This window comes from Brachycentrus maculatus, unplaced genomic scaffold (genome assembly GCF_059751285.1).
Source record: "Brachycentrus maculatus isolate JH-2025_06_01 unplaced genomic scaffold, ASM5975128v1 h1tg000287l, whole genome shotgun sequence".
In the NCBI taxonomy this organism is placed as follows: Eukaryota; Metazoa; Arthropoda; class Insecta; order Trichoptera; family Brachycentridae; genus Brachycentrus; species Brachycentrus maculatus.
The window spans coordinates 232,380-245,230 of record NW_028281038.1 but is presented as its reverse complement, the minus strand read 5'-3'; the positions used below and the strand labels follow the sequence as shown (position 1 = coordinate 245,230).

The 12,851-nt window shown below is 35.3% G+C and overlaps 2 protein-coding genes across 2 annotated transcripts in view; both read right to left on the bottom strand.

Moving 5' to 3' along the window:
- The window catches only part of LOC148305072 (glypican-6-like), a 193,543-nt gene extending 180,725 nt beyond the window's left edge, over positions 1 to 12,818 (bottom strand). Inside the window, exon 1 of the mRNA XM_088267269.1 lies at positions 12,360 to 12,818. Within this exon, the coding sequence (XP_088123395.1) occupies positions 12,360 to 12,582 (223 nt within the window). The 5' untranslated portion in view covers positions 12,583 to 12,818. The remainder of the gene's footprint in view (positions 1 to 12,359) is intronic.
- Positions 1 to 12,851, bottom strand: part of LOC148305065 (cathepsin B-like) — a 282,331-nt gene that overhangs the window by 74,130 nt on the left and 195,350 nt on the right. The gene's annotated exons all lie outside the window — the stretch shown is intronic.

Genomic DNA, 12,851 nt, shown 5'->3' with positions numbered 1-12,851 from the left:
ATATATATATATATATATATATATATATATATATATATATATATATATATATATATATATATATATATATATATATATATATATATATATATAACCTGAATATTTTTTAAAGTATTATATGAGTGTTAAATTTCTTAAATAATATTTGAATTTCGTTATCTGGCGACGAATAGTCAATGATTTGACCGAATTTTTGTAAAATTTTTGAAAACTACTATACTTTCATCAATATGTAATTACAAAAACACAACAAATTTATAGATTTGGCGTTAAATTTGTAGAACTCCATTTTTATTTTATATATTAAAGGTTAAAATCAAACACTGATTTTTTTATAGTCTACTTTTATTGTTAAAAAACACATAAAAATTAATTTTGTGACGTTTCGCCTTGTAATGGCATTTGAATTTTCGCCACAACAAGGCGAAACAATCACCACAAAATGTATTTTTGTGTTTTTTAACAATAAAATACAATGAAGTAGACTCAAAAAATCAGTATTTGATTTTAACATTTGATATATAAAACACAACAGAAAAGCCTTGAGACAGTTTGTGGACTCCATATGCTCCACCTAAAGAGCGGATATGGTTTAATAAAATGAATAATAAAAAAAATCAGTGTGTGATTTTAACATTTAATATATAAAACACAACAGGTTTTGTTTTCAACTGTTGATCAAAACATCTATAGTTTTCGAAACTAGACATGTCGCTCACTCCTTTCAAGAACGTCATAAATCAAAAATCGACAATTTTCAGTTGTTCATGTTTTCGGAATGCCCAGAAAATGTACTATATCCTAGCAAAAGAGACATATTTTTAACTTTATATTTACCCGCTACAAGGTAGAAAGTGTTGTTTTTGCATTTTGAAGAAAAGGTATTGTTTAATTATTTTTTTTAATGTACTAAATATTTTTTCAAATGGAGAAAAAACCTTCAGGTTTTACCTAAAAAGATCTGTTGCACAGTAAAAAGTTCAGTAAGTGACTTGATGCATATTTTTAATACAGTGTATTACATTTTTAAACTTTAAAAACGTTCTCCTGAAAAATCAAGTTTTTTTATTTATGACGTTCTTGAAAGGAGTGAGCGATGTGTGATGCAATAAAACCCAATAAGTGGTATAATACAATTGTGTTGTGTGTACAAGTGTTTAATTTTTAAAATAATCCACAATTTTCAATAAAACATGTCGGAATGAGAAAAAAAAGTTCATACTATTCATATATTATAACTCAAAACGATGCATCGGCTATTTTTCATTCGGACTGCTGTCACCACAAATATAATTCGAGCAACTGCATTTTCCGTAAAACGGTGAATCACCGCAGTTGGAATTCAATTCGAGCCGGGGTGAACGAAAGACGCTTTGATGAAGTGGCTGTTTTGTATCGCATTTATTTTGTTTGTTTGGACGCATTCCTGAGTAGGCTGCACTCGGACCTTATACAGAGATTATCGGGTTCAGATTTTCAAAGGAGGTTAGAAAAATTAACATATTTATATATTTTATATCATTTTTTGACATCTCAATATCGATGTTTGTATGTAACTTCTATCTAAATACAGTGTGCATATTAAAAAAAGGTCTTTTTTTTTATTTACTCAAAATCCATTTTTATATAACGTTGATTCAACGGACACCGCCTCCCTCCAATTAGTCCGTTATATCGAGGTTTTACTGTATTTTGTGAAAAACGTATAAATTACTAAACTAACTAACTAACCATCACGCCGCTTCCCCGCAGGGGTAGGCAGAGAGAATAGAACGCCACACCACTCTGTCTTTGCAAATATTCTTCGCCTCTTCCACGTTCATGCATCAACTCATACATACTCGACGATTATTACCCGGCCGCTTTCAAGTATTTGACAAACCTGATTGTGCCGGTTTTCTGAAGTTTTCCTCGGTTTTCCTCTGCTTCCACTACATTTTCTATATTATTTTTTGACTTAAAATGCCGTAAAATGCTTCAATTAGGAGTGAAGTTGTCAATTATGAACAGAATGATGAATTCATATGATTTTTCATCTCAACACAGATGAAGAAAAATATTAAAGTCTGGGCATTTACGGGGCTTACGACCGTCATAGGCTAGTTTAAGTGATCACTTTACACACGTATAACATTCACCAATTCTACCCATTATTGACAACCACACTACTCCAATTCTTGGAAATTATATATGGTTCAATTTTGAAACATAGTGCTTGAATCACTAGCGTTTCACTAGATACATCTATTGGTGAGACGAAAGAAGCTTATTATAATGACATACATGAGAAACGCTGGAAAAATCCTTTTCATTTTATTATTTTAGCTTATAATTTGACCAGTTAATTTATTTACAACATTTTGAGTGTGTCCAAATACTTGTTCACAAATCTGGATCATCTCCAGTCATAGACATTGATGATATAACAGAATTAAATAATTTATCGGCTAGTTACATATTTTTCCGACTAAACGCACGATATTTTAACATAATTTATATTTGAAGCACTAACTTTGTGATTTTCCATTTAATAATTAAATGTAACTTCGTTTTAAAATCACTATAAATATTTGAGTATAAGAGTATTAATTAGTTTTTATAAAGAAGCGGTTAGCTTCGAAACCGGTAGACCTTATGATTAAGTTATAATAAAATATTTATATTGATTTTAAAACAAAGTGCCATTTTAATTACTTCTATGATATTTTCATATGTCACATATTCAATTTAACATAGCATGTGCAAGACGGAGGATATCGTGAGGTGGGGACGACAACGAAGGCGATACTGGAAGAAACATATAAACAGAATGTCAGAAAACAGACTTCCACGTATCGCCCTGCAAGGCAACCCTGAAGGACGCAGACCCCCAGGCTGACCTCCGAAAAGATGGAAAGACAGCTGGGAGTTAACATCCCAAGAGCGACACGCGGAGGCACAAACAGATCCCTAGGATCTACAAAAAGAAGAAGAAGATATTTTAACACGTCATTAATATCTTGGTACTCGAAAGGTTAAAGACGATTTTGTCAGCATCTCGTGATTGTTCGCGATGCACTGAATGCAGGGAAAGTGTCGAACCGTATTTGAAAAACTGTTCCCGAAATTTCCCTACTATATAGCAGTCCCTTAGTTTCCAAGAAGTCTGTCGCCCGCCCGCGCTCTCTACCTGGGCCCGGCGGCGCAGGCGACACCTCCCCACTGTGAAAAATTATTATTTCCTATTTATCTATGCTCACACACCCGCCGAATGGCTTCCCGATCGTCTGAATCCGACGCCATAATCTATTTATTTATTTAAACTTCATGTACAGAAAAAAAAGAGATTTATAATCCAGGATTCGGATCTCACATACTAATAAAAGAGTTTCTGCTCGATAAAAGGCTTCTTTTCATCTCACCAATAGATGTCTCTAGTGAAGTTCTAGTGATTCAAGAACAAAGTTTCGAAATTGGTTCATACATATAGAACTTCCAAGAATTTGAGTAGTGTGGTTGTCAATAATGGGTAGAATTGGTGAATGTTACAAGTGTGTAAAGTCATCATTTAAACCAGCCTATGACGGTCGTCAGCCCCGTAAATGCCCAGACTTCCACATTCTTCTTCATTTTTGATGAGATGTCAAAAAATAATATGAAGGTATTATAATGTTCCCGATGAGTAGTTTCCGTTTCTCATTTAGTTAGTTTTTTTTATTATTTATAACTAACTAACTAACCATCACGCCGCTTCTCCGCAGAGGTAGGCAGGGATAATAGAACGCCACACCACTCTGTTCTTGCAAATATTCTTCGCCTCTTCATGCATCTCCTCATAAATACCCGCTGATTGTTTCGACTCCTAACCTTACCACTCTCAAGTATTTGGCATACTTGATAGTGCCAAGTTTTTCGCGGTCTTCCTCTGCTCCTTTTTCCAATTACATTCGCCTCATAAATTTGTTTTACCGTCCTTTCCTCACTCATTATTATTTATTCTTAAATTTAAGTGATGTTTCTAAGTAATAATGTGGGAATTTTAAGCATAATCTTCTATGGCGGCATGTCTGAACTTTGTACGGTTCCCAATTTCCCATTCGCAACTTTCAACCACTCATTTGGCGTGTAAAACAATGCATTTTCGATGCATTCAGCAGGTCAACGAATGCTTCACGCTGACTTGTGCATAGAACACGTATTCCCGCCCGATTCCGCACGCCCTGGCGCCGAGCCGTGCTAATAATGTCGTTGGGAATTATGATTTATTTGACAGCTCTCTGGGCGAAAAAACGCGGGAAGGGTCGCCATCTTGACGGTCCGCTTTTGACGTCGACTCTCATTTGTTTGCGTTCGAATAAGTTTTATGGCTGTTGCGCGACGGCCTGCCTGCGGGACACGAATTCGCAAAGCACGAGTAGGTACCTAGTACCTAGCACCTACACATTGCTAGGCTGTGTGCTGTGCCGGGGTATGTAGTATACATATGGCGGTGTGCGGATTTTTTACTCTGCAAACTATTCTTTGGCACCGCCAGTATACGTTTTATTTGGACGGAGATTCTGATTTATTTGATAAACATTTATTTCCTTTACACCCAGGTTACATTATTTAATTATTTTGTGGATAATAAAAGAAGGTTATACAGCTTTATAGCGAAATACACAAAGTTCCTTTAAAAAAACGAGGTGTTCCACACTGTTTGATGCCGAAATACATGTTTCATTTTGTTGAAGTTTTCGATCTTGTGGTCCCATGAATATATTCATGTTTTATTGGTGATTAGTGTCTTGTGTGTTGATTTCCTGGGAGGTGTTTTTTTGTGATTTGTGAGAGTAATTCTTAAAAACATACGCAAGTAAGTTATACTAATATTAAACCAAGTCTAAAAGAGCTATTCGTAAATGGATAATGGAGGTGGATATATCCGAAATAGATCGCATCATTCGGCCATGTCATATTTTTTTTCTTTTACATAGTTTGATAAACAAGTATTGTAAAATGTGCCCTCGGCACGGGAAAACTCAGTGAGGGCACATTGTTGTAATTTGCAATAATGTGTTTGATGAAATGTGAAAATAAATAAATCAAATAAATAAACTGTACAATAGACTGACAGCGTAAATTTTTATTAACACTTTTGTATTTGAGATATTTTTTAAAGATATAAATAAGCAAAACATTAATTAAAAATGGATAGATTTTACCATAAAGTGACTGCCGAATCAATTAATGAAATTATAAATATTTAATAGATTTATATTATCCACTGACACTTCGTGATGGAATTGCATTTTTAATATATTATTAGATTAAAACCAATATTTTTAGCCTTTTCACTTAATTTTTATTTGACCAGCGACCGGGTTTCGTCGTTACCGACATCATCAGACTGGTCTGATGATGACCTTATATATAAATATATATAATATATATAAATATTTAGTTTATTATAATAATAATAAAACCCTTACCGCACCCCAATGGTGCATAGGGCACTGCTTCATATAAACGCAGTGTCATCTCGATCGTTTACACATGAAGGAAAGGTGATCAGCCCTCCACTTCAGGTACCAGTCCAGTGTAATATTTAATAAATATTAGAGTGAAAAAATCACTTATATTTATTAAACCCCCCTGGGAATCGAACCCGGGACCTCCAGAATGGTAGCCGAGCATGCTGACCATTACACTACGGAGGCGGACAAAAATATGTATAGTAAATAATAAATTAATAAGGTAGATCCCTAAAAACAATACAATGGATACAATGGATTCAATATTTTATGTAAATATCTCATTCGGGATGTTACGTATTGCTTTTTATTTTTTATTTTTTAAGTTTATTGTCTCTTGAAATATCGAATAGTACCTAAATAATTTTATTCTTTATAACACAAGTAGTAAAACGGTAAACTGTATTAAAAAAATCTATAATAATAAAGATAATATCACTTATAGAGATAAGTTATCGTACGATTAGATCATATTTTTAATTTTATTAATAGACCAACGCATTTTATTGATAAAATTCCACACATCTCGCTCACTCCTTTCAAGAACGTCATAAATCAAAAAACTTGATTTTTCAGGAGAACGTTTTTAAAGTTAAAAAATATAATACAATGTATTAAAAATAAATATCAAGCCACTTATTGAGCTTGTTACTGTGTATCTGATCTTTTTAGGTAAAACCTGAAGGTTATTTCTCCATTTGAAAAACATTAAGTTCATGTAAATAAAAAATGTCCGCCTCCATAGTGTAATGGTCAGCACGCTCAGCTACCATTCTGGAGGTCCCGGGTTCGATTCCCAGGGGGGTCAAATAAATAAAAGTGATTTTTTCACTCTATATTTATTCAATATCACCCTGGACTGTACCTGAAGCGGAGGGCTGATCACCTTTCCTTCATGTGTTAACGATCAAGATAACATTGCGTTTATATGCAGTGCCCTATGCACCATTGGGGTGCGGATAAGGGTTTGAAGAAATAAAAAAATTAAACAATGCATTTTCTTAAAAATGCAAAAACAACACTTTCTGCCCTGTAGCGGGTAAATATTAAGTTAAAAATATGCCGGTTTTGCTGGGATATAGTATATTTTCTGGGTATTCCAAAAACATGCACAACTAAAAATTGACGATTTTTGATTTATGACGTTCTTGAAAGGTGTGAGCGATCTGTCAAAGTGTGCTAGATAGTGTAATAAAAATAAATAATAAATATGGCCAGTTTGTATAGCAACGTTTTCGTCAAAAAATGCCTCAAGTGCGCTTTCCAATATGCACTTTACGTATTTTATAGTTTTACAATTAGATATTTATCTAAATAAGTATATGCAATATAACTAATGTAAAGAAGCTTTTTAACTAACTAACTAACCATCACGCCGCTTCCCCGCAGGGGTAGGCAGAGAGAATAGAGCGCCACACCACTCTGTCCTTGCAAACATTCTTCGCCTCTTCCATGTTCATGCATCTCCTCATACATACCCGCCGATTGTTACGACTCCTAACCTGACCACTTTCAAGTATTTGGCATACCTGATCGTGCCATGTTTTTCTCGGTCTTCCTCTGCTTCTTTTCCCGCTAACATTCGCCTCATAAATTTGTTTTACCGTTCTTTCCTCACTCATTCTACATGTCCAAACCATCTCTATGCTTATCTCAGCTTTACATTCCTTCCTTATTTCACTATTCGTACATCTATCATACATCGTTTTGTCGCACATTCTTCTGAGAGATCGCATTTCGACTGCATTCAGTCTACTTTCATCCTTCTTTTGCCAACTCCATGTTTCACTTCCATACATCAGAGTTGGAAATAGGACTCCGTTGTGCACTGCCAGTTTAGCTTTCGCTGATAGGTTTTTATTTGGTATAACTGATTTCAGTGCACCATTCACTTTGTTCCCAGCATTCACTCTCCTTTCTATGTCTTTATCAATCTTTCCATCCCTAGAAAACATACCCAAATACACAAAGTCATCAAGAAGCTTTTTATTAACCAGAAACTCTTATATTAGTATGTGAGGTCCGAATCCTGGATTATAATTACACACATGAGAAACGCCAGAAAATACCATTTTCATTTTTATTATTTAAGCTTATAATTTGACCAGACAATTTATTTACAACATTTTGAGTGTGTCTAAATACTTGTTCACAAAATCTGGATTATCTCCAATTACATGAGTTATTTTCATATTATTTTTTGACATCTCATCAAAGATGAAGAAGAATATGGAAGTCTGGGCATTTACGGGGCTGACGACCGTCATAGGCTGGTTTATATAAGAGTTTCTGCTGAACAAAAAGCTTCTTTACATCTCACCAATAGATGTCTCTAGTGAAGTTCTAGTGATTCAAGAACAAGGTTTCTAAATTGGTTCATAATTAATGAATACTAAAAGTGAAAGTGAAACTCAAGCATTTTGACATTTCAACATAGAATAATATGGACGTTTGGGTATTTACAGGGCTTACGCCTTGTCATAGGCTGGGTAAGTGATCTCGTATACTTTGTATATATGATAAATGAAAAATTGGAAACAAAAAAATGAGTACTGTAATTATCAATCATCTGAAAACTTGACACATCGCGCACACAGGTTATGACAGCGCGCCGCGCAGGCTTGCCAACTTAACGACTAACGCACTTGCTAGTCTTAAGAAATAAAGAGGTGGGCAGGTATTCACACTGGCGGTATATGTACCTACTTTGAATATATTTCTATAAATTTAAACTTTTTATTAAATACAATCAAACATCCAATTTGTTTTGTAAAGCGTCTACTACGAAAAGTTAGGCGTCCAATTTGATATAATAAGCGTCCAATTTGATTTATATAAAGTTCGATTTGATTTATTAACTTCCAATTTGATTTGTATAGCTTCCAATTTGGTTAATATACCGTCCAATTTGATTATTAAACGTCCAATTTGATATATAATACGTCGAATTTGGTTTATATACCATCCAATTTTACTGGTTAAACGTCCAGTTTGATTTGTATAGCGTCCAATTTGGTTTTTATAGTCTAATTTGATTAACAAAACGTCCAATTTCATATAATATACGTCTAATTTGGTTCATATGCCTTTCGATTTGATTTGTTACACGTCCAATTTGATCTGCAAAACGTCCAATTTTAAGATAAAAACCTGTAATAATAGCCGGTAAATGAGTTCGGCTGTCCTAACTCAAAACACAGTAAGGGACATTTTTTTTGTAGTACGTTTTATTGCATTTTTGGACTAAGCACATTCTACTTAGTCCGAAAATGCAAAAAAAACGAACTACAAAAAAAAGGCCCTTACTGTTTTTTAGTTTGGACAGCCGAGGTATACAGTACGGATGCATCATACCTCGACAGCGTGATCCGTTCGTTCGGCGGCCATGGGTTAAGGATCAGGCCTAAACGGGTTATTATGCAGTTCAACGGGCGGGAGAATGAGTTGATCTTAGCAAATTGTTTCGGGCCTAATAGCCCGTGAAGGGGGGTAATAAGAGAGGAAACGCAGAGCGGTGAAGCGTCCGAGATGCGCGGAAGAAAGTGAAAACAGAAGAGGAATCAATTTCGACCGTGTGGAAGAAGAACTGCGAAGAAACATGGTAAAAGATAGGGAAAGATCCACAGACAAACGTGTTTTCAAGAATTTCATTCCAAAAATAATCAAAAAGCAATTGATTTAAATAACTAATTAACAAACTAACCATCACGCCGCTTCCCCGCAGGGGTAGGCAGAGAGAATAGAGCGCCACACCCTCTGTCCTTGCAAACATTCTTCGCCTCTTCCACGTTTATGCATCTCCTCGTACATACCCGCCGATTGTTACGACTCCTAACCTGACCACTTTAAGTATTTGGCATACGAGATCGTGCCATGTTTTTCTCGGTCTTCCTCTGCTTCTTTTCCCACTAACATTCGCCTCATAAATTTGTTTTACCGTTCTTTCCTCACTCATTCGTTCTACATGTCCAAACCATCTCAACACACCTTTCTTAATTTTATCGATCGATATGATTTAAATATGTCCTTTTTTATATTATTTATTGATTCGGCATTAACTTTGTGGAATGACTAATTAATTACTCTAACTAACTACAGTTTTAATTAATTACAGTTTTAATTTGTACCAGAAGATGAAAACAATTGTCGTTTTCGAAACTAGTCGTAAATAAAAATAAAACGAGATAAAGTGGATTATTCGAGTGTTTAATTTGAATAAAATGTCCTTTTTATAAGGATTAACCCGCTAAGCCTCTACTTTTAGAGGCTTGTCTGCAGGTAGGATAGTAAAGAGTAAGGGCGTTTGTGCACTACCCGTAATTTTACCGTCCGGCAGTCCGGTTTTGAAAAATGAAAGCGACTACGGCGGTTTAGCGTGATCGAATTTACGCGCAACGTGTTCACGCACCGATTAAGAGCACCCATCCGAAGAAAGATGAACAAAAGCACAAGCCAATCGTTATTTTAAAACGCTAACTGACGTGCCGGACGGTAAAATTCCGTATAGTGCACAAACTTCCTAAGGATAGGGAAGGTAAATGTAAAAAAAACACATCACAAACACCCAGACCAATTGATAATAAACCTTTCTTGAATTTATTTTGCAATTGACGTGAATCGAACACGAGGCACCAGTTTCGCAGTCGAGCGTCTACCCGACTACGCCACGGCGCCTGTCTTCTTAGCCTTATGCGGATAAGGGTGAGAAGAAGAATACCCAATGGTGCATAAGGCACTGCATCGTAAAGAAACAGTGTTATCTCGATTGCTAAATACACGAAAGATAGGTGATGAAACACCAGGTTCACCCATTTTTTCCCAGTATGTGGGACGGGCAAAGGGTTAATGGTGTGATGTACTATTAGCCTCCCATGTGGCCAACATACGTATCAGATAAGACGTTTGATTGACGGGTGCCGTACTGTGTACACTGTCATACACCAGGGGAATTTGTAAACATTCCGGATCGATAATTGACGCACTTTTGCGGCCAAAAGAATACCTACCATGAAAAAACCATGACAAAATTATTATTAATGTCCTTCTTACCGTTGATCATCACTGACTGTCGGTTTTTTTTTATTCGTAAACATCGATATTTTCTGACAAAATATCGATATTATCGCGTGACATTTTTTACTCGAATCGGCGCTTTTTTTTTATCAGATTCTAGCAGATTCAGAGAGTTAGCGCGTTTGACTAACATTTTGGAGTTCGCGGGTTTGATTCCCAGGGGGGGTCGAAATGAAAGAGTTTTTCACTCTAATATCGATTTAATATTACCCTGGACTGATAACCTTAATTTATAATAATTTATGGTAAATTTAACACTGTCGATGTGATTCAGTACCCTGTGCACCATTTGGTGCGGATAAGGGTTATAATGTATGAGGAGACACATGAATGTGGACGAGGCCAAGAATGTGTCAGGTTGTGGTCCCTTGGTTAGTATCGCGGACTCTCGAGTCGGAGTTTCTGGGTTCGAACCCACTCTACCACAATTTGATACCTATTTCTTATAATGAGCCGCCTAGGCTCACAGCAATAGTATGAAATTGAAGTGTTTTTTGTAAATAATAAAAACACATATATTTCTCTTTTCGTTTGAAAAAAAGTGCAAATACTAAGTGGTGTGGCGCTCTATCCTCTCTGCCGACGTTAGTGAGTTAAATCCAATATTCCCCCGAGTGAAAAAACCCTATTATTTCTATGAACCCCTCTTGTTCTTAGAAATAGGCACAACAAAGGATTAGGAGAACAGGTATTCGACAGGTAATCCTAGAACCTAAGCAAATAGGTACTTTACGAAATAGGACAAGTACTTTCAGGGCCTGTCGCTGGGGGATTCGTTTGGCAGTGTGTTGGTGACTGTACTAATAATAATTATAGTTTATGTATTCATTTTTAAATCAAACACAGAGTCTACTACATAAGTTGTATTTAATTAAAAAAACATATAAAAAATAGTATTGTGACAATTGTTTCGCCAAGTTATGTAATTTTCAAAGAAAATGCCATTACTAGGCGAAAAAAAAATATCAGATGCATTTTCATGTATTATTTGAGTATAACTTAAGTATTATTAAGTTAAAAATATTTTAAGGTGTCTGGATCGTATGAATTCAACTTATTGTTTATAGGGTGTAAATTCGATATACGTACAATTTTTAATTTGTTGCCGACGGATGTTAGAGGTCAAAATAAAATATGGAACAAGGCAAAATAAAGGAATGGGTGAATGATCAAGAGTTAATTTTATGAAAATTGTAAAATGTTTATATTCTTAATTTTTCTCTCTTTTTGTGTGTATATTATATAAAAGAATAAAAAATGTATTCAAAAAGAACTCCACCGACAAGACACACAAGGTTGCTTGGTGGGTCTCTGCATTTTTTAAAAATATGTTTAAAATTGTGATTTCAATAAATGTATACAATTTATTTAATAATATAAAAATGCAAACAATGGAATTCCATTCAGTAATAGATTACGTACCTATCCTAAATTCGATCGAATATCTGAGATCCGTTTCCCAACAATTCATAACGTGAAATGCATTTTTTTCTCTTTATGTCTTCATTAGGTATATTAATTGATTGCTGGCAGAGCTAAAAACACGAGTTCGGTAGAATGAAAAAAGATCAAAGGGGCCGACGGGAATACCACAAGAAGATAGTACCTACTCACGTTACATTATATTATTGTCGTTTTATATTTACAATGAATTGATGCGGATACTGGTTGCTAATATGTATACTCAATTTAAAATATTGCTTATCAATGATATTAGGTAATAATCGTTACACATTTGCATTCTGAAACATTACGACGGGTGTCGGCAACATAAAGGAAACAAACAGCACATACCGGTTATTGGTTCCTCAAGAATGTCCAGAGTGGATATACCCCTACTCTCGAATATACTTTTAACATTGTTACAGGAAACTATTCCGCTGTTGGCAGCCGCGGTGTATCCGACACTTGTAAACACAACACAAGACATTAAACACAATGTTTCAAATGCAAGAAGGCTCCTGCGCCCATTTGAAACTAAACAAAGTTTACGCCGAAACATTGCACCCACAGACATGATTGCATCCGCGTCAAACACTCGAAAGTAAACAAAGTCCTGTTTTCTAACACGAAAACAAGACGAATTTCCAAGGATTATTAGAAGATATGCAGTTCTATATCGCGCACTGTATACCGACGAATTTAAAAGAGGATGCAGCCATGATTTTTCAAATAAAATAAATAATAAACGTCAACAAACACGGAGCTTTTTCCGACGCGACGCGCGCACTCGCCGACGGAACAAAAGTGAATAAAATTACTGCGCCAGTGCGCAAGTCCCGTGAT